Raw genomic sequence first — 24,014 nt, forward strand, 5'->3', positions numbered from 1 at the left:
TCAGTTTACCGCAAGAATGCTCTTTGTCTCTCAATATGGGGGTTAATCACTTTGATGGTATTTGCACGTGCGTTTATATTAATGGGTAATGCTTTAACTATTTTAATGTTCGCTAGTAGCTCTTATGCTGTATTGTGATCAACGTTTAATCAGTAATTATGTGGTTGTCTAGCTATGGGATTTATTACAATTGTCGTTTGATATTTCAATTTGTGTGTAACATAATTACATACCTCAAGGGGTCTAAATATTTATCCCGTAAGGACAGATTTGACGGACTTCACGTGGGTCAAATGCATAAATAAAAAAAAGAGGTAAAATTAGGGACTTCTTTAGAACGTATGTAGTCTGCTTTTGTGTGTATATGTATTTTTTAAGCAGTCGAATAAAAAATGAATAAAATAATATGTCATTCTTATCTGTGTCCGATAACTAGTTTTACAAAAGGTAAAAATCCAGTTAAAATATATCAACAATATTTTATTTTTAAAGTGGAACAAAAAAACTTCAAATTCTAGCTATGAAAGTAAATCGACAAAAATCATCGACAACATTTCTTGAACATCACTAAAATAAAGAAAGTGTATACTGAGAACATTGATAGCTCTACCGGATTTAGCACAATCGATCAAGTAGCGTACATTACGTAACGTGACGTGACCACCAACATGTAACTCGCTACTAATAAACATGCGCCTGTTTCGTCGTTAGCGAATCTAGTGACAAACGCTGAAGTACAATTGTGAACAAAAAAGAAAATACACGTGACCAGGGACGTCTAACCTATTGGAGGCCCTGGGCATAACAAGATAATGGGGCCCCCTATGACTTTGACAGAACACTAATTTGTTAGACTAGAAAAATAAACTTTCATAGTTCTTCTGAATAATGCTTTCTTGAAATACCAAATTATTTATTTATCGAAAAGTAAGAATTTTTATTTTGAAAATATGCAGATCTTTTTACTTGAAGTGAGGTCCCCTTTCGATCGCGGGGCCCTGGATTCTTGCCCAAAATGCCCACTGGGAAAAAGAGGAGTCTGCACATAACAGAACCTTTTTGCTTACTTACTTCGATTCAATGCGTACAGATACGTGTATCTTGTTATTGAAAAGAGGTAAACTCGACAGAAGTACGATTTGCCGAAGATCTACTACTTTGAGGCCTTTGTCCAGTAAGGGGCATTACATGAGAATGTATGTACCTTTATATAACACTAATGTTTTTCAACAATATCTGTATTAATGTACATTATTAAAAATTCATATTATCAACTTTCTTGCCATTTTTAAGCTTCGTACTCACTGTCAATATTTTTTTCAACATTCATGCATTAATGGTATAGAAAATATAACACTTGTTCGGAAAATGATTTGTGCCCAAGTGTCGAAGAGAAGAGTTGTACTCACTTCCCGTGTTCTAGATTTCCGAACGAGTTTCAAGTCATGAATTGTATGAGTATCCGGTATAGAAGTGATAATTGTGGGAATCGTGTATATCACATATATTCCAATCTAACACATTATGGAATGCATCTGTACCTAATATCTATGTCTACAATATTGATCGAAGGTTTTTTATCTGTTCTAAATATCGAATGGAATCGAATGGAATAATCGAAGTTTCTGGATTCATGGCAGGATTCACAAAAGTTTAAAATGTTTGGTTGTGTCAACAATTCATCCTGCCTCGACATCGTGAGACAGCCTTCATATTTCGGATAGAAATCTCCTTCATGCTTATCCATCAGCTTGTATTGGAACTTTAAACCTCAAGAGAAGAGGAAGATTATGGACTAAGGGAATACAAGCAGTTGATTTTATTTATATACTTCATCTATTTCGAAATGTTATAAAATTTTAAATCTATATCAGTACATGTATCATTACTCAAATTCATTTCACGTATCACATCAATTTCTAATCTAATCTCAAACAAAAATAAGAACATTTCAAGATCGTTGAATTGTGTACATTGTTTGTTTTCTACATATTCGAAGGCTACAGTCATAGACAAGCTAAATGATATCAGCTATTTAATTTTCAACAATCGAATCCCATTCGTTCTCTCAGTCGCCATCTTTAAAATCGTCCGTCGTTTATTTTGTCAGGAAAAGTAATATTTAAAAGCTGTTATCACTGCAAGATACCTCGCCTAGTTCATTCTAGATCAGATAAAATCGAATAAGCGTTTAAAAACTAATAATTTAATGTCATTTAGGTACTATTATTATTAAAATATGAATTAATTAAAATAAAAAAATCACTAATTTGATTCAAACGTCATTAGCTGTCATTTAATAAATGAACTGTCAAATAGCTGTCAAAATATTTTACATTATCATTTATTAAAATTATCGCAATATGAATATTCAATGAATTTAGCAACTCGTCACATAACAGAACTGCGTTCGTTTGTACTTACTGATCAAGATAAATGTTTGGAATGTGAAATAAATGCCGTAGAGATCACCTGCCGGTCTAGCTCTGTATTAGAATACTAATACTTAAGCTTAGAATATTAAATCCAGGGTTGCCAACATGAAAGTTTTATACTTTAAATAACAAGGAAAATACATATGTATCGATATACATATGTACCTATACTGCGCACTATATTATGTATGTGTGAGTAAAGAATAATTTTAATTTAGACAATTAAGAAAACTAAAATTCAGTGAAGAAAAATTGTCAAATGTAGTCAATTAAAAATAGACAAATATTGTCACTTTTTGTTTTCATGAGCTTTACTGCTTATTGCGATTAGTCATATTATTACATATTATGTCCTATACAAGTAAATACATAATCGCATAACAGCTATTATCCTCTCAGGACATTATATGATTCATAAGCTATTCATAAATATTTATCTAGCAATGTCATTGCAAGTAACATGTCATATTTCTAATGGTATTATGTTTTAATATAGAAAATACAAGAAAACATCTTGATTTATTCTGCGACCAAGAAGCAATTGTACGGAATAAATATGGGATTTACTTAGAAATCATTTACGTATTCCTCACTATTTAAGTTTAGTTGTTGGTACGTAGGGTACATGAGCCGGTGTGACAGACAGCCATTTTAGAATTCCGATGAATCGGTTTGAATTCCGAACACGTAGCATCGATGGCACGGAGGCGCTGGTGGTTAGGGATGGGGAAGTCTCAAATGTAATCGAATCATTATCGAGAATGGCGTTCGATTTTTAAAATTGTTGATTTTGGTACTGTTGTTCCAATCGATTCAACTATTCAATGTCTTATTTTAAAAATTATGTGGATTTTTTTCATTCGTAGATATCAAATAACAATCGAGATATTGAGAAGACGTTTGGAATATGTGTCTTCTATAAAATATGTTTATTTATTACTCGCAATAATGAAATCATATTATTTGTAACAATAACAGTTAAAATAAAAGAAATACTTTTGATATTTAATGTCACAGCTCATAGGTTTTATCTTGTCAGAAATGAAAAGTTAATCCTGCAGACTTTTTAATCTGGGAACTCTCTGTATTTCTTTATCAAAAACCTATTTAAGAATTTATATGACAGATTATAAACAGGAGTGGCACAGCAGGGCGCTTTTAATCACTATAATTCTTAACTTGCTCTCTCGATTGAACTTGCCTAGTCTGACAGTACTCGATAGATTTTTAATAGAAAAGTATATCATAGTTGATTAATGTGGGTTTTATTTACAGGAGTCATTAAATTTTCATACTAAACAACATAACATTTTAGTGCTACTTATCCTTATTGGATTCGTAACAGTAAACAATTTATAAGAAACAGTCACTATTTTACACAACCTTTGCTATGAGTGTAAATTAAAAAAAATAAAATCAGCGTGTAAAAAGTATCTATTAATTATGCAACATACGATTCAGTAACGGTTACGACTCGTGCCGACTCCCGTGTACGATATTGTCTATGATATATCGAGGTCACCTATGTTACCTATAGACAAGCGATCGTGTCGCACGACTTAATTACATTAATCAATTAAAGTACTTACAATGTTATCCAAGTTCGTACTCGTTCATTTTCCGACCACAAAATATTTTTTCTTGCACATTTTATACTTGCGTGTTATAATTGAAGCACCGTCAATCTCTGCGTTAATCCGTGCCAGTATTGTAAATGACGACTATACTCATGCCATCTCACTCACACTATTCGCATCTCTGTCTCAACGGTACGGTTAGAAAAAAAGTTCGCGATCATCATTGCTGCGGATTGAATTTACATTTCAATTAAATTTGTTATTGTTTTGTAAATAGTTTTTATTGTATCTTTTGTTTTGTTTTCATAATTTGTTATTGTTTTTTGTTGTATATATATAACTGTTCAATTCACTCATCGTCAAATGAAGATTAATATCTGGACGTATGAGAGATACTTCATTCATACTAAAATACTTTAAATAGTAGAAAATATTAAAATTTATTTAATCACGCCTAATTTTACAAATACAATTGATATAAAGCTGTTAAATTATTCAGTATAATTTGAATAACGAGTTTGATCGGATATAAAATATGTAGAAAATGTTTTTGCTATCCATAGTGATATTAGTACTTTCCGACACTTATAATTTATTTCTTTTACAAATCGTAAAATTTAAATGGCACCTGCTATGCCTCGTTCTCGATTGCTCTAAATTACATCTGTTGCGATTATGATAACTTTGGTCACTCAATTGAAATTCATGCACAGTTTTCCTAGTTACTTAGTTGTTAGCAATGCATATATAATAGTCAATACAATCGCATTTTTTTCTTACTCTGTAAGCAGATGGGCAGAGGACGACATCTATTCTGATGTGATTGTGATACTGGCACGTGTTATTTAAATGGTTGTTTAATTTTAACAATAAATTAGTGTAATTTTTTTTTATGTATCGTAAAGAATTACATTTATTTTTCTTGAATTTTAATTCTTTAACAATAATATATAAAAGAAAGAAGGTATGGAGCTAACATTACACATTTGATGTGTAAAAGAAATTTAACCGACACGTGCGGGTTTTCTTACGATGGTTTTCCTTACCGCAAAGCACGAGATTTGAAAACAAGTGGAACTTGCTCAAGTAACAACCTGTAATTTTGATTAAAATTAACCGTGAAAGTAACTCTGTTTCTCTGTCTCCCTTTCTCTGTCAAACCATTGAACGGATATTTGCTACGAAGCAACATTTATCTCCAAGAAAGGACATAGTGCCGCAGATGATAATAATCAGCTCATAAAACGCAAGCGAAGCCGCGACTAGTAGTATATACGTACATTGTATAACGATTTGGTACTAATTAAGTTTTGTTTACAATAATTCACACTTGGTTGAGAAACGTAAATCATTACTTTCACACGGAATTCAATTGACTGATATTTCCTGCACTTAACTATCACTTGGACGAATCGATGACACCTTGTGATCAAAACATCATTATTTACATATTAGTGCAACACTGGTTTCACTCGGGTGGATTAGTATCGTTATGTAAACAAAAACATATGTTTTATATTGATGACTTTCGTTGTTATGTAATAATATCATACTGTCTATACCCGAAACTTCGAATGCATTGAGTTATTTTTATGTTGAATTCTATAACATTTTTCATTTTACAATTTTAGCGTGTATCTGTCGCTTTTTATATTTTATAGGGAGTAACGATAGTCTAGTGTAGATATCGGAATTTAACATAAAAGTTAGTTTCCAAGACATACTCTTCTGGGTTTTCGAAGATATGTTCTTAATAATTAATTATTTTGCTGACTGTTCAATGAAACAACACATCGATAGTAACCCTCTAGGTCTGAAATTTCTCTCATAAATAATATTGTTTATTTTTTTAGATATGTACAAATAAAAGTCCAAAATCTAAGAATTCGGATTCAAATCCTTACCCCATACTAATACTCTTTAGGGATGAACGAAAAAAGTATTAATTAGGGTTTAAGCTCATCGCAGCGGTTCCGTGGTTAAGCCCGATCATTGGAAGTAATTTATTTGATAATTACATAAAATCTTTATTTATTTGTAGAGATTTATGGAGGAGATAAATAAAATATTCTAACACATTTAATTCAAGTTTCTGTTTCTAGCATTCATTGTTAACATATTATAAATTGTTTTTGCTATAATATAAAATTGCCTGTACCAAAGTGAGTAAGTAAGTATACATTTTAAGTTAAATAATAATAAGTACTTGAGCCGAGATGGCTCAGTGCTCACTGTGGATTTAAACCCATACAAGCACAGTTTTCAAGTGCTTTATTTATGTTTATAATTCATCTCTCCTCGTGAGAAAATCTACGTTAAAATTCAAATGAATTTATAATATTTGCCACGTCAACCTACTTTAGCAGGGTAGTGGAACAAATAGAAGTCTTTGTTAAAGATTTGGTCATTCATAGTCACTAGGTTTTTTTTAAAGATGCGTATATATTATCATCATAAAGAGGTCGGTAAACATAATATGTTTTAACATCGCATAATTGTATACATTTGAATGTAATAATATTACCCAAAAATTAACAATAGATATGTTTTTTGTGTGGGAACGTCTGATCTAACAATTATATTATGTAAAATAACATAATCTATCTACTTTATCTCGTACGTGTAGATAATCATGTCAATTTTGATATCCACTTCGATTACAAGGGTTACTTTTACAGGATGCTTTGTGTGAAAAGCGTAGCGTGTTATACATAACACCTAACACAATTTCCGTACACGATACAATATTATAAATATGATTTGTATTGTAGGATATTTCTTGAAGTTCTTTTAGTAACATAATAAATGCTTAAATATATACAAATATGAACTAAAACTAGTTGCTATATAAATCTTGACCGCGTGGAATGGTGGCAAGAATGCTAGCAGCATTTCCCCGTTGAATCGCAATTCCGATCCTCTGGGCAAAAAACGAACCAGCCCTCCTGTCACCAGTGGAGTGAATAGGCGAGCTGTTATACTTTTGACGAAGCTTTTTGCACCACTACTCCAAGGGCCAAGCGTTTCGACAGCAAATGGAATAAAAAAGTAATTTTATAAAAATATGAAGTTCTATTCTATATAAAGTTGTCATTACAAGTTTGACAAGCATGTTGAATATTTGACCGTCTCTTTGTTATCCAGATTTCGTTAGATTAAATTTATTGTAATTTTTTAACCTAGTTACCGTATGTTCATATTGTCCGTCTATATCAGAATAGATAGTGAAACTATTGTTAGTTGATTGTATGACATCCGGTTAATTTACTACATGTAATGTTAGGTTCTATTTACAAATGATGTTGCTATATTAATATATACTAGCTGTAGCCATTTTGGTTTCGCTCGAGTACCTTTAATATCGAGATTTAAAAATAGAATCATATAAATATATATTATTATAATAAAATAGGTATTTTAATAAAATTATTAAGAACGAATTGATTAATTATCACTACATAGTATAAAACAAAGTCGCTTTCTCTATCCCTATGTATACTTAAATCTTTTAAACTAAGCAACGGATTTTGGTGTGGTTTTTGTTGTCAATAGATAGAGTGATTCGAGAAGGAGGTTTTTGTATATGATACATGGTCAGTAAAGTAAAGAAACACTGATAATTGTAGGAGTTTCTAATGTGATGTCGTAAATAAACAAATTCTGTAGTATAGTTAGTATTAGCAGTGCACCCGTGTAAAGCCGGGGCGGGTCGCTAGTTTTCAAATAAACTTGTATCCGAATTCCAAGACGATTAGCATGATTAGTTAATAGAACAAAGGAAATAATGACCTTCTTTTAAAATAAGTTATAGTAACAATGACTCAAAAACATAAAGAATAATTTACGTACGATAATAACTTCCGAATACAAATAAAAAAAGTTTAAAAGTGGAACGTCGTAAAAGTGAATGAGTCACTCGTTCATTCATAAGGTAGATCAAGTCACGGGGAATGTCGGATTTGTTCCGAGAAGCCAGATCTTACGGTCTTTAAATTCGCGAATGAGTCACTACATACTAACGTTGACCTTTAAGGTTTTATAAAATAGTCATAGTTGATGATAATATTTCATAGCAAAGATTTTTTTTTTCTATACAAAATTGCAAAGGAATTTAATAGACAGCCGTTACGTCAGTTAACAGCTGATAATTTAAAAAACATTTTAATTTGTTTACGTTAATAAATATATACAATTAATTACAAAGGCGTTTGAAGTGTTTATTCACTGGATGTAAACCTTTTTTTTAAACTTAATTTTCAAATAATTATTAAGGAAAATCTATCTTAAAACAACCCATTCATGTTGAAGGTATTTAATCGAATGAGCAAGCTTGAACGATTTAATCTCGATCATATCCGCAATAAAAATGCGACTTAAACGAATGATTAATACAAATTGAATGAACCAAGTTCAATGTCATGGGACTGTGCGGATAGCCATTTATGCGTGAAATTTTTAATGAATTTGACACAAAAAAATAAAATAAATACAACCATTATATGCAGAAGCATTACATTTCTTTAACATTTGATTAAAATAAATAGTACATTACATAGTACATTCTTAATATTATCACACGAATTATTTACATTGGAAAACGCATATTTAGTTTCAGATATTAGCGCGATTAGATATAAAAATAAACATCTATTAAGCGCTGTACATACATATATATTTAAATTTGCTATTAGGATTCTTAGGTAACTCGAAATGACTAACTTGCTAAGTTAGGTAATAATTTATAATTACAAGAAACCTAACAAAATCCAGAATCGAGTCGATTTATACGTGTGTAGCGTACTTACTAAGGTTTCCTAGTTACATATTATATGACATGTCTAGACTTTCATTCGAAAGCATAACAGGAAACAGCATAACTAGAGGAGCGATCTCACCTGTGCGACGGCGAAACGGACGACAGTCGATAAACGCATTCAATTCGATTCGAAGTGGTTTAATATCGATTTTCTATCAAGCTTTAATCGCTTGCAATCTAAAATGAGCCCTTAGGTCTATTGTATCGTTATTCCCCCTTCATTTAATAGAAATGTGGTAATTCCTCCTAAAAGATTTTGCGTTACTTGACATATTTATTGTGTCACTTTAGACAGATTTTTTTTTAAATAATTTAAAAGGGGGAAACGAGCATCAGGCACCGGGAGGCTTGCAGGGGCCTTGCCGGTGTTAAAGGAAGGAGTACACTCATTTCTTAAGGGTTCTCAAGTTGTATCGGTTCGGAAAAATCGCCTGCGAAAGCTGGTTCCATAGATTTAGTGATATATTTTGATAACAATAAATTAAAAATCGATAAACATTGCTTGTTAATTGTGTTAAAACTAAAAGTCATGGACTATTTTGATCGACTTCATCATTAGGCCGCAATAATTCCATCCACATTAACACTAGTGATGCGAGGAAAACCGCAAATGTGTCAGTAACGATTAAAAACCATATATTTACCGCTTAACTTTGAATTTACCTAATTAAATACACATTATTGTACCTACATAACCTCCATAAACTAAGAATATAAAATATAAGAAATTTATCATTATTCATTTATTTTCTTTTCCTGTATCTGAATTGCACGCAACTTGTATGTAAATAAATATGTATATATTCATTGTTGATTATCGAATGAATGCAATGTTTATTTGTATAATGTTACCGTAGTTTGCTGTTTTTTTTTTTTAAATTATGTGTGATACTGTGAACTCAAGACATGACACCCTTTAAAATGTCACTGAGTATGTAGTATGAGGAGTATTATTGACTTTATCTTGCGAATTTGACAGCTGTTAGGCTCAATAAAAATAATTTCATTACTGTGTACAGTAGAAATCTCATTTTTTTATAAAACTAGAAAGAAATTTATACCTAATAATATATTAATGAAATAACTTTAATTCTTTTTCTTTCATTACTACACTTTTCAGTAATTTCCAATTAGTTACGTATATTTATCATTAAATAGTATAAAACAAAGTCGCTCACCGCAGTCTGCATGTATGCTTAGATATTTAGAATTACGCAACGGATTTTGATGCGGTTTTGAAATACATAGAGTGATTCCAGAGGAAGGTCTTTGTATATGGACTATATGGACAATAAAGTAAAAATCAGTAGTATCAGTACCCGTGTGAAGCCGGGTCGCTAGTTTTTAATAAACGACAAAGGAATTTCAAATAATTTCCAATTAGTTATGTATACTATACTTATTAAGATATAAAAATTATTCATTTAAAACGTAAAATTTACATATTGAATGTTTTTATAATGATGAAATTGTCACACTAACGGGCGATTGTATGTAGATGCGTCATATGTAAATCGGAATACTTCATACTACATACTAGAAATACCGGTTGTGATATACTGACATAATTGATGATTTAATTATATGAAACGATAATACGGGAAGTTAGCGTATCTGTTTTGTTGTTAAAAACCTTTATGCAACTTGCAATGTTAGTCTGTTTGTTTAGGTCAAATGTTGCAAGTTGCCAAAAATAGTCACCAAGTACAGGCACACTAGTAAAGTGACTTTAGTATAATTAGGATAAAAAAATCTGTATTTTAATGGAATTATGTAAAGATTTATTATTTCAATAGAGTTTGTGTTATATTGTTCTATTGATTTTAAATAGAGAATGTATAACCACATAGACATAACATATACAATAATCAATACTGCACAGCCTTTTTGTTCCTTTTGTATGTCTTTTCAATATTTTATATATCTGTCTAGAATCTTCCATTTTAGTATATATATAATTCTATATAGATATCCGCCGTATTAAATTAGGAGACCGTTTATTTTTCTAGTTAATTGAAAGAGGAGAGGCTGCTTTACAACTGACTACACTTTTCTTAGAACGACTTTCTACAATTTATCCGCTGAATAACAAAATTATGACGTGTGTCTTTTCTATTACTTTATAATATCTATCCAGAATCTTCAATTTTAGTATATGCGTTATAAGTGTGGCCAATATAAAAAGAGTATTGCTTCGAAATACTTTCCGCCGTATACATACATACATGAGAGACAGTTATATTTTGAAGTTGATTAAAAGAGGAAGAAACACTGCTTTACAATTAACTGGCAACACTTTTCTTAGAACCACTTTGTACTATTTATTCGCTGAATAACGAAATGGTGACGCAATAAGTAATACTATATTTAATTTTGAAGTGTTACGAAGCAACATCAAATAGCAAACATGATTACCACGGTAATCGTATTACCAAAGACAAATGCTTAACATCTCAACCGGACGAGATAATGTGTGACCATAGAACAGAGATTAGTCAGAAATGGCATAAAAGAAAATATGACTAGGATAACAATTAGTTAGTAGTAATTAGTAGTTGATATAAAATAAAATTCAATGGTATGAAAATTATTAATATGCTAGATATTAAGACAAGATAAAATCAATTAAACTAAAATGTCACTTCTAATATTATTTATAATCTATGTACGACACGACCACCCATTAGAACGCTATCGTTTTGTTACTGAGTATTAGCTAGCAATGTAAACACGGTGATATTATATCTACCACCATATTTGTAAAACGTATCTTATTAGCTTCATATGATATCGCATACCTCGTTAGAAATTAAATAGTTCGATGTACGCCACAGAAGCTTCCAGAAGCTGCTGTCTTACGTCATTAACTTTTCGTTTCCAAAAGTCACATATAAACTTCTAATGGAATTATTCACAGAAGTGTTTTCTGTTTCTATAATTTTAATTACCAAATAACAATTAAATTAATGGAACTTATCTTTTATATCCAACCAAAAAGTTTCACTTACCTTAAAACTGTTTGATGATCAATGAGAAAAAAAATATAGTTCTTGACTTTAAACAAGCAAAACCGCCAGCAGATATTGTCTGCCGAGTAAGACTAAACTAAAAGCTAAACGCACTGCACATTCTGCTACAAGTTTTATGTATATAGGTTTAGTTTATACTAACATATTTGTTATTATAGATAAGATTATAATATATTACAACTTTTGATTTCATACAAAACATATAAATATCATATATTATGTAAGACTATAAACGGGTTGAGATCTTCGAGTTAGAACCAGCTGACAGAGTATAAAATGTAGCATCGTGTTTTTTTTAATATTACGACATAAATAATACCCAAATATATATCACTTTCTTTTTAATATTCATATATTAACCAGTTATGTTGGATGTTTTTTATTATAAATTCAACGAAATTTAAATTTGTTGTAACTATAACGTTAATTGCCTAATTGCATAATCTCCAAATATAATATATGTTAACGAGGAAATTCAAACTAATTTTCCTATTAATAGATTAATTATGTATCATTAGTGTTTGGAAATCATTGAGAGTTAATGTTAATTAATCCAAGAAATCCAGTAAGTCGATTCTTAGGTAAGAATCGACTCAATCGTAAACAGCCTGTAAATTTTCCACTGCTGGGCTAAGGTCTCCTCTCCCTTAAAGAAGGTTAGGAGCATATACCACCACGCTGCTACAGTGCGGGTTGGAGTATTCACATGTGGCACAATTTCGTTGAAATTAGACACATGCTGATTTTCAATCCCTTTTACTGCATGTTATTGTTTCAGGGATTGCATCATTTTAGAGCTCACGATGGGTACTTAAGATAATTGTGAACCGCGCCCAGGCTTTTCTCCACTCAGCCAACGAACCTCTTTCAATGGATAATGATATATTTAAAATGTTTTCTTTATTTATCTTCATATATCAATATAATAAATGTACGTGGGTTAGTTATAACCATTTTAGAAATAGTTCAGTTAAAGCCTCTTTAACTGTGCTTATTTCATTTTGGTTTTAGTAACTACTTTGAGTTATAAGCATGAATAGATTACACCGACATTTTTAACAGAAATATTGTAAAATAAGAACAAAAGTTTGCCGTTAGCATTTATTAAATTATTATCTTGCTAAGCTTGCTATAAGGGTTTTAGACGATATATGTAATTTAAAAATAAATAAAATTTATTTGCAAATATACGGGGCAATCGCCATGAATAAAATTAGAATGGATGAATGTAATTCTTAAAATGCTTCCACTGGTAGACTGCTACATTATTCCGGACTGCTATTGGGAAGAAATCACACTTATATCATATCATTTTTAATTAATAAACAGTACCCGTGAAAAACCGAGGCGGATTGTTAGTTAATTAGTAAAATGTAGGGCATATTTTCAAAGATTTTACGATATGTGATTAAGAAATACGGGTGTTTTAATTACGTTCAGAAACATTTTGATTTATTCGAAAAATAAAATACATTTAATGCTTTTTTTGCGTAACACATATTGGACACTTATTAAAAAGGCGAGTTATCGAACTAGGTTGAAACACTTGCCCGAAAAGATATCTTATCATTTAAATCGAAAGTGAAACGGAGCCAAAAAATATATTTTATTTTCTAATAATTATCTAGCTAAAACAATATTTTATGTACTGTTTTATACAGACTATAAAATATCATAATAAAACCTTTTTAATGTATTTCTAGGTGTATAAATTAGTATTATAAGTTTGTAATTTTATGATCTATAATGCTATGACGGCAACGCTATAAGCTATTATAATAGTATCAGTTCGTAATGAATGATATATATGTTCCATATAAAGGATAGTACTTATGGTAACACCATAACATTAAGACCTAGTTAGGACGTAAATGGATTATCTTGACCCCATTAATACACAGGAAGCCGTATACCTGTCGGTCAGTAAACGGTACGGCCGATAAACCCGGTGTTGCCATCGCGATTAAAAAGTGTACCGACAATAGACAACAAAGATTAAACATTTTTTTTTATAATATTATTTTTTCAAGCAATGAGTGCTACTTAATTTGACATTCAATATTTTGTTGTATTACTTATAACTTCCTTGCAAGTAATTTGAATAACATATATTTATGTCTTGAACATTATTTTTTATCCGAAAACTGTTAATAACTAACAGACAAAAAAAATATTTCTTGTTTTATAGAAAATTAAATAACCTCTTTTGAAGATGTTACAGAAGGATGGAGTAGTTGGGATTGAGCAGTACTTCCACCTTCCAGTCTTATGCCTTTGAGATACCAGCATACAAAATCTATTTTCTTTGACGGCAATTTCTGGACGATTAGATTTTTGTTTAGAGGTTTCAACGTAACCGGAAAACACGACCTCCGCCTCAAAGTAAGAATTCAAGTACTTTATAAGTACATCTGTTTTGTTTAAAAGTATTTTTTTAACGAAGTCAAGTGACTATGTGTTGTGCTAAATAAACCGATCCGTAATAATGTTTATAGACTTTAAAGCTTCTCATTTAATTAACTTACAAGTGTGACTGTTCAAAAAACCCAGAAAGATATTGTATATGCTACACGAATTAAAAATTCGGGAATTCCTGTTTGTCTAAGTGATGCGTACTTATCCTTATACGTATACTACTTTAAGTATATAAGTAAGTAGATCTAATTTAAGTCATTTATTGTACCAGACTATTTATTGATTATTTGTATTACAGCAAACTAATCACTTTGGAGTTTGGATCTATTATGACTGAGCTTGTCATACCTAATAGTTCGAAATTTGAGATTATTTTTTTTGTTATTCGATTTTAACTTATCTAAGTACCTACCTCTTTTAAAATAAACATTTAATCGTGCTTAGGTCCGTGACCATTTGATATTTTCTAGAATCCTTGATATTTTTAACTTTCGGCACAATTTATCAGAATCAATTAAATGTAAATAAAAATATTTATAACACCCTTGCGGACTCATAGTTCATGGTCAATTAAAATACTAATTTATAATTTTAATAATTAAAACTTATTAGTGAAATGTGAGACGGCAGATAACTTCGCCGTGGCTTCACTCATCCCTCTGGTGTTGAGGTATGGTGATGGCAGTTCCTAGGGTCGGCAGATAAGTAGTATCATATAACAAGAACCCACCTCTGACCATATTTAACTCTGTAGTCAAGTCAAAGGTGACATGTTTGGAGCATTAGTGTTACAATGTCAGGGTCAGTGACCAATCATGGTACCTCTACTAATATTATCAATTGGAAAGTATCTCTGTCTGTTAACTTAAACCGCGTACGGATTTATATGAGATCAGTTTGAGTTTCGGAGAGGCGACTGTTTTTTTATAGTATTTATAGTCTATAAAATTTTAAAAATCTTACGGGCGTAAGAGACCCGGCTTTAACTCGTCTTTACATAATGTAAAACAAAGTCGCTCACCGCTGTCTGCTCCTATATATGCTTAGATCTTTAAATTACGCAACGGTTTTTGATGCGGTTTTTTTTTAATAGCCATAGTGATTCGAGAGGAAGGTTTTTGGATATAATATATGGTATGGTATGGTAGAGATATACTCTTAATTTAGAAGTTTCTAATGTAGTGTAAATAAATAAATTCTGTGGTATATTACGTTGCTACTTACTACCCAATAATTTACGAATTTATTTACTTTTGTTTTTATGTCTGTTCTGAGAATTATTAGTAAATAAAATAGATAACTTTATGTTATGCATTGATACAAAAAAATACTGTAATATTCAAATCGAGGGAAAGCTATCTAAATCGATAGAATTGTACTTAATAATCTGTTATGCGGTCGTATTAACGATTATGTAACACGTGTTTCTATTCGTATAAACATACTAATTAGGTGTTTTATAGTTTATAGATGTTACAAAACTATATACTATAAAATTTTGTACTGGCTTTTTATAGGCAACTAATTTAACTCGCTCTTTGACCCGTACGAAATTTTTAAATGTTTATAGAATACAAATATTTTGAATATAAAGTCGCCCCCACTCCGAAACTTACAACCAATATAATAACAAACCGAATATTGTTATAAATCCGCAAAGGTTAGGTACTTTTGCATTCATAATATTAGTTAAGATACGATCGTTATCGATATTTTTTTTATTATTTTTAGGCTTTCAGGTTTTTGTTTTTATTTTAGTAAGACATGTTTTGTTTTGCAAAAATATTAATCGATTAATTGTCAAATCGAACTATTTAGCTGGCCGTTACGTCTTCTTATCTTACAGGAATATTTTAAGTAAAAAGAATGATTTCACGTTGTTTAGGTATATGCATTTTTTGTATTTTTATTTAAAATAAACAAAACGGATCGTATTATATATCTAGAATGAGATAATAAGCTTAATATCGTCAAATTTTATCGAGAAAAAATTTCATTGTTTTTCTTATCTACAAGAAGATATTTGGTAATGTCTTAATGAAAAAGAATATTTCCGCAAAGCGATTTGTAGGTTTTAGTTCTTAGGTGTTAAAAAAATAGTTTATACCATGGTACAAACCTGCTTTATACAAAATTTGATCAAATTCAGTTTAACCGTTAAAGCGTAACAGACAGATAGAGATCCTGTTACTTCTATAAAATTAGTATAGAAGTAAGAAGGAACAAATTACATTGACTTTATTTTGTATATTAAAATTTAATAGGTCAAAACGTTCGTAATACATTATCTGTAAAAAATATTTGGGACGTTCAAGTGAAAAAAACTAATATTCTAAATAAATAAAATTACAGGTAAACTTGAATATAAAATAAAAATTATTCTTAACAATCTAATCAAAAACAAAATCTTAATTATTCAATAACTCTTTATCTTTTTTAATTATTTTACTATCTTTTCTATTTACGATTTATGTATAAGTTATACCTAATAACTAGTATTACATAAGAAACCTTATTCAAATACTATAAGTTTTCTTTTTTATCTAAGTGATCTCGAAATGTATGTGTAGTCGACCACATTCCTTCATGAATCATTTACTTTTTGTGACGCGTCACTCAACATAAAACATGTAAAAACACTACAAAAAAAATGTACTGCAAGCTATAGTAAATAAGTCGTAAAGGTACTCATGTAGTTAGTATTGTTTCTTGATTTCTCACGAATAAAAAATTTGGGAACGTAATAAAATAATTTTAATTTTATTTAAACTTCGATAAGGTTTCTGTTATAATTTATTTCACTTAATACAGGTAAATGAATCTAATATTTATCTCAAGAATCCTAATTCGAATATTAATTTAAAGTTTGAAGAATGTAATAAATACTAATGTAACGTATAAATAATATGTAATAATATTTTTTACCTACCTTCAGATTTGTTTGAAGTCAATTTTAATCAAACTTATGTCACAAGAGTACATTACATAAACAATAAAGCACAATTTTCTCTCAACAACTTTGATTCACACTGTTTTGTTTCAAGTTCTATAACACTTACGCGGGAATGTTTTCGCGACGCATTGAATAGAAGCGTGCACTACCGATGAGCTTAACGCACGACTCGACTCTCGCGATTACGTTCGGCGAATACAAAACAATGCGTGCCGCATGCATTGAGTCATCGAAAGGCCGCTGTTTTGAAGATTCCTAAACCATATAGTGACATCTATTGAAAATAATTTTCCACTCATTTTTAGCGACATCTACCGATCGATATATTATATTAAAATTGTTTTGCTATCAACCACTAGATGCCGTTAAAAATATTCATTTGTTATTATTACATGGTTGAATTTAATAATATTATTAATAAAATTAAAAGTTATGTTTTTTATCCTCTTATAATTTTTGATAAATAATATTAATAACATATTTTAGTTTAAAACTTTTAATACAGATAACAAATATTTCCTAAAGTTTAGGATATCTGTTGTCTCTAAATATGTTTGTGTAGTCTATGCAGAAACTCATTCTTTCTCTGTCAAAATGGCTGCCGTGCAAGAGGTGCGTGTTATATTAAATTGTTATTACTTATAGTATCATGTGAAATATTTTGATAAATTATATTAAATTCCTATATTTGGTGTTTACAGGCGAGACGCGAACCAATTCAGGCCGTCCAAGTCTTCGGACGCAAGGTACGTTTGTTCAAATTGCATCCACGTGTTGTTTTAATTTTCGTATATTTCAAACTAAATATTTTAGATATTAAAATTTAATCGTGTTTTTCTGTGGATATATTTCGACCACATTTTATTTATTAAATTGCAACTCAAATCATTTAAGGTTATTATAAGTACTTTCCTGCCTTGGCCGTTGTAACCTATACTGTTTAACGGTCTCAATAAAGGAAAGAAGAGCATTGTTTTTGTTGTACCAGCCATTCTAGAAGTTATTCGCTAGGGTGGTCTAAATAGGAACTACAAAATAACCCTAAAGTCAATTGCGAATATTACACAAACATGCCCTAACTTTCATTATAGTATCAACGTCTTTTTGTAGAAAACCGCAACAGCCGTAGCTTACTGCAAGCGCGGTCATGGAGTACTTCGTGTAAACGGACGTCCGCTAGATTTAGTGGAGCCCCGTCTTCTTCAATACAAATTACAGGAGCCCATCCTTCTGCTTGGCAAGGTAAAGTCTTAAATCTTAAAATTCCATGTATGCTATTTTACACATGAATATCTATTAAACCAACAGTAACTGTGTGGTATGACTAATAACAAAATACATTTTATGTAGAATGTAGTGTAACTAGATTTTAGTTTCCATACATGTGCATGATTGTTTTGTTATTTGCTATATCTTTGTATTTGAAGCTGCATGTTCACATAGCAATAATATGCTCAGCAGTAGGTATATTTGGAAGTATCGCTAAGTTCATAGCATGTTTGTTCCAATTGTATTTGTACACAATTAATACAAATCCATTTCTTACATAGATATGTACATTGGACAAATTATTTTTATTGATAATGCATCAAAAATAACCCTTCAAATAGTATTAAAATGTTCAGTGTACAAATTTAATTTTAATTATTTGTTGTATTATCCAGTAGTCAACATTTTTTTTTGTGTTTTTTCCTAACACTATTTGTTTGTTTTTGTCTTGTCAAATCATACTAACTCTCAAATATTGGGCCATTCAGAAAACCATGTATCACTATGTAATTAATTATTTTTTATTATTATACTCTTTGTTATAGGAGTATGCAAATAGTTAATACTCTTTTGAAGTATTGTTTTTGTTATTATTATTTAGTATTGCCTTTTACTGTAACATGCTTGCCATTTAAAAATAAATATCTTTTTACACCTCACACCTTAAGTTATGCCTTTATTTGTTTTAACAAGTTCTAATATTTATAAACAAATAATAAGTATGAATTATATGTGATACATAAAATATTAAATTACGATTTTGATTAAATATAATATGTTAGTGATGATTAAGAATAATTAATGGCTAAGGCTATGGCATTCATTAAAACTAAAGTAGATTCATGAGCTGTTTATGGACGCTTTGATGCTTTATTGTGTTAAAGCCAGTGAGTATAAAGTAGAGAGCAGTTACCATTACAATTTGATTGCTTTTCTTATATATTAATTTAGTCATTTAATTTTATTTTAATATTATGTTTAAAAAAATATGTAATAATTGTATATTAAAAAAAGTAAATGACCACTTAATTATAATATGGACTCGAAAAGACAAACAAACAGAGCAATTTGCATTAACAAAATAATTTAAGTATACAATCTTCAATACTTCATGATGAACAAACTTATTCCGAACCTGAGCATCTTAAATGTGAAGTGAACATCAGTTCTGATTATTAATATAGAGTTTGAAATCAAAATAAAAAAAATATACATTTTAATTTATGGAAATGTGTGTTTTATTCAGGAAAAGTTCTCCGGTGTTGACATCAGAGTCACCGTCAAGGGAGGTGGTCACGTCGCCCAGATCTACGCCATCAGACAAGCTATTTCCAAGGCCCTTATTGCCTTTTATCAAAAATGTAAGTAAGAATAGGTTTTGTTTATACTCATATTAAGTAACTGAAAGACATTGGGCAATTTAAGAAGTACCTATAAATCAATTACATTGCCTATATTTTGTTTAAGTAATTTTCTACTACCATATCTATTTAGATTGTGATTTAATTTTTTTTTTATTTAAAAATTGTTGAAATACTTTTATAGCTTCACTGTAACCCCTTTCTTTCCAAAGCTGTCTTGCTCTGTGTGAGTCAGTCATTTCAGAGAAAGGAGATCAAATTTGTGACATTTACCAAACGGCAAGTCTCTTCATTAACTTGCTTGTTTGAAGTGTACACTACAAATTATATTATAAGAATTATTTTACAACAGAGGTTTTAATAACAATTTTATAAATTATTTTTATTTCGTTTTACAGATGTAGATGAAGCATCAAAGAAGGAAATCAAAGATATCCTCATTCAATACGACAGAAGTTTGTTGGTCGCTGACCCCAGGCGCTGCGAGCCCAAGAAATTCGGTGGTCCAGGTGCTCGTGCCAGATACCAGAAATCTTACCGTTAACACCGCACATTTCAGCGCCGTGTGGTATCGTATTGGCTGCGCTTGGTCATTACGATATCATTGGGTGGTTTTAAAAATAAAAAAAAAGTAAAACCGTGACAGCCTTTCATTTAAATATACAAACTTTTTTTTTAAGTCTAAGTCCGAAATCTTTATTCAAAATAGAAGTGATTACACTTTGTTATTGATGGTCAACAATCTACCACCTACCATATATTTTTAAGACTATTTGCGTAATGTTGTTGTCCTCTTATTTCACTTAATTTTCAAATATCGTCGAGATAAATATCGAAGACTAGATCAAAGGCATAAAATTAAATAAACTTATGTCTTGAAAGTATGAAGAATTAAAAATATTTGTTTTATAATGTACATAAGTACATTAAAGTAACAAGTTAGCAGTGCGTAAATTCTTGGAAGTTTGACATACAGTAGTAGTAAGTTGCAAGTGCATCGTATATTAGACCGGGAGATGATAATGACAAAAGATTAGTCATTTGTACCAGCATCGTTCGGATTACGAATAAAATCTAAAATCGGCGGCCATTGGGAACTGTCGGAAAAGTATGGCAAGGTGATTTTCGAATGGCTACTCGACAATAATGAGCTATCCAAAAATTAGCCTGGTACAAATGGTTGAATTGTTTTATTAAAATTAATGTATTCGCGTCGGTATGGCGAGCTGTAAGCCACATCCGAGAAATATGGCATTACGCTACCGACTACTTTTTTTTCGACTATCTGAATATACAAGCATTTTTGTGGAACAAATCGTTTGACACTCGTTATATTTCCGACGCGTTCGATTAAAGCCCACGCGATTGGGCCGCCAGTGCGAGCGCTATGACCATCAATTTCCTTTTCGCCTTAACGTAGACCCCTGAAGAACCGCCATACTGGTACAAATGACCAAATATTTTGTCATTATATCTCCCGGTCTATATGAAAAATGTAGTTAAACTCTGAAAGATGTAAAAGTTGACCTTAATGATTTGATTACAAATAAAATCATGAAGGTCAACTTTGGGTCTATTTTTATTTTTTCCACATGTTTCGTATGGATATAATGAAGTCTTAAGTCTACATTAACCGTTTAACTAGTAATTCTTTTTTTTCAGAAAAACAAGTATAGATATATCTAGAAAGTAGATCAAGCGATTGCTATTTAAGTAAATCAGGCGCAAACATAATATAATTAATGTTTGCGCCTAGTCGTCGGATCTATATTAAACTTGTTTGTGATATTTTGTCCTTCACTTATTTCTTTATAATGTTGATTATGACGTAAACAATCAGCACTAATACAACCAACTTCAAATGCAAATCATCTAATTCAAATTGCCCAGAAAGATAATTGTCCAAACTGTTTGCCATGTCAAATGTAAGGAAAAACAAACAATACTGATTTAAAAAAACGGATATGATAGATCAGATACCCAAAATAGTGGGAAAAGGTATCTATGTATAAGTTTTTACCGTTTTTTTTTTACATTTAATTTAACGCTGTAACATGACTCAAGAGTGTTTTTACGGGCTTACATGAAAAAAGAAGATTTTGATGTTATAATATATGACTTTTTAATTAATTTTTTGCTGCTCAATTAACGAGATAATTAGAGAGACTATACATACGTCACCGATGTAAGGCTTCAAGTGAATTGCGAATGATTTATTACTTCAATAGGCACAGAGATCTTATCAGTGGCTTCGGCACCGAATGGGTATGTAATGCAATTTAAGGAGGGAGGTTTAGTCAGAACATTAAGATATAGGTAAATTACCAAAAGACATACTGAAGTATAAGTTAATGAGTTAACAATTTTTGCTTATCTCGTTTGCATTAGTCTAAAGTTATAAATTCGTCAATATAATTTCGTATACAAATAATTGTTGATCATTTTTGATCAGGGCCGGATTTAAGGGAGTTCAATCGGGGCGATTGCCCTGGGGTATCCACAAGAAAGGAAAGTTACCCACCCACCCAGATATCGAGATATAGATTTTATCACCATGATTACATAAATAAAAAAAATATTTTAGAATATAAAATCTTTTTTTATCTCAACTACACCGTTCAATTCTTTTCATAAAATATAAACAAACAGCCAATTTTAAATATATTTATTTTAATTCTAAAGGCAATATCTTCCCATCACTTACACTTGAAAATTTAAATGCAATTTATAAAGTACGACTCATATGATTAAAGTCCAATTTATTATAATACATTCATACATGACTTTAATTATTATATTAATTATCGAGAAAATACAAACAAAAATCAAGTATTGCATTAATACTAGCCTCCAATACAGATCATAATATAATTTAATATAATTCTGTATACGTATCTAAATTATAATAATAATAAAAAAACAATACCTAAATGGCGCAATACTCAAGCCGGTTTTCTTTTTTTTCTAATTGTAAATAAATGAAAGCTGAACAGACAACAGAGATATGAATATCTCGTACACTGCTTTCATTTATTTTTCAATATAATTTGGTACTATGTAATTGTATTTTGAAACAAAACAGTTCTCTAAAATGATTAATACTTCGGAGTAAACTTCGGTTTGTAAAAAAATAGTACTTACTTACAAAAAACCTCTTTAGCTTAAATTATTTTAAATTGCTAACTACACCTAATTATTGGCAAAACATATTAATATTATTATCAATTTACTGTTAGTAGTTAATGTCTTTCACAAATATAAATAACAATAATATTAAAAAAACGAAAAAAATAACAACACATTAAATGAATTAATAACAGATCTTGTTAGAGATTATTAAATTATTTGAATATTCCAAGTGAACAGATTGGTCATTTATATTACTTTTTTAAACTATACTTAACATAACTTTTTCATAGCCTCAGTTTGTTTCTTACTTTAAAAAAAGTATACTTCAAAGAGTATTCCAAATTATAAAAACAAATATAATTATCTATCTAGCTTTCTAGTAAAAATCATAACCACAGATTTAAACGAGGTTTGAGATTACATTTTTATCAAATTATTTTCAAACATAAGATTAAATGCTTAATAGACTAAAAGTAACTTTGCAATTTAATGAATTTAAATTTAATTGCATTTGAGTAAAAAATATTTTATTTTAAAAAAATCGCAAATAGAATTTAATAAGATTGTTAAATGTTTCGCGCCAATATTATGATAACTACCACCAGAAAAAAACTTGCAGATTATAAATACTGAAATGGTTACGAATTTAAATGACGTTTTTTATTTTATATTCTTATCTTCTTGAGCGTCATCGAACTTAGCTCCCATTCTTCTGAGTGCAATAACTGCCGCTACCGCCTTCGCCCAACGTTTCTTGATAACGTATCTCTTCAATTTTGCTTTAGTAACGTGAAGCTCAGTGCAAAGTGCAGATTGGATTAACCACGGATGTGTTAATGTCGCCGAAGACGTCAAACGTTCCCTATAAATAATAATTGCATTTGTTTTCAACGCAAATAATAGCATTATACGTGTTCAAATAAAAGTAAACAGATATATTAATTATTTTTACCACAGTTCATACCATTAAACGCTTGAAAAGAAAAATAATGATAATGATATATTGTACTTTTTTTGTCGTACACACCAG

General features: G+C 30.2%; 2 protein-coding genes across 3 annotated transcripts in view; one reads left to right on the forward strand and one right to left on the reverse strand.

Annotated features, from left to right (window-relative positions):
- LOC124537889 overlaps positions 1-17,429 on the reverse strand; it is a 36,690-nt gene extending 19,261 nt beyond the window's left edge. The window contains exon 1 of one of the 2 annotated variants that reach the window (XM_047114848.1): positions 17,202-17,429. The gene's annotated coding sequence lies outside the window, so the exon portion shown is untranslated. Of the gene's footprint in view, positions 1-4,024; positions 4,142-17,201 lie in introns of those variants that run through there. The other variant, XM_047114849.1, reaches the window with a different exon arrangement.
- Positions 17,430-17,738: 309 nt separating this feature from the next.
- On the forward strand, positions 17,739-20,496 carry LOC124537990 (40S ribosomal protein S16). The gene is made up of 5 exons (XM_047114990.1): positions 17,739-17,837; positions 17,927-17,971; positions 18,336-18,467; positions 19,741-19,855; positions 20,254-20,496. Exons 1-5 carry the CDS (start codon positions 17,820-17,822, stop codon positions 20,397-20,399), a joined length of 456 nt encoding a protein of 151 aa, XP_046970946.1. The 5' UTR covers positions 17,739-17,819; the 3' UTR covers positions 20,400-20,496.
- The last annotated feature ends 3,518 nt before the right edge of the window (positions 20,497-24,014 follow it).

This window comes from Vanessa cardui, chromosome 19 (genome assembly GCF_905220365.1).
Source record: "Vanessa cardui chromosome 19, ilVanCard2.1, whole genome shotgun sequence".
Taxonomy (NCBI): domain Eukaryota; kingdom Metazoa; phylum Arthropoda; class Insecta; order Lepidoptera; family Nymphalidae; genus Vanessa; species Vanessa cardui.

Coding starts and splice junctions, on each gene's coding strand:
- LOC124537990 (XM_047114990.1), top strand. Junction 17,972..18,335: donor TCCAAGTCTTCGGACGCAAG/GTACGTTTGTTC, acceptor GTCTTTTTGTAG/AAAACCGCAACAGCCGTAGC. Junction 18,468..19,740: donor CCATCCTTCTGCTTGGCAAG/GTAAAGTCTTAA, acceptor TGTTTTATTCAG/GAAAAGTTCTCCGGTGTTGA.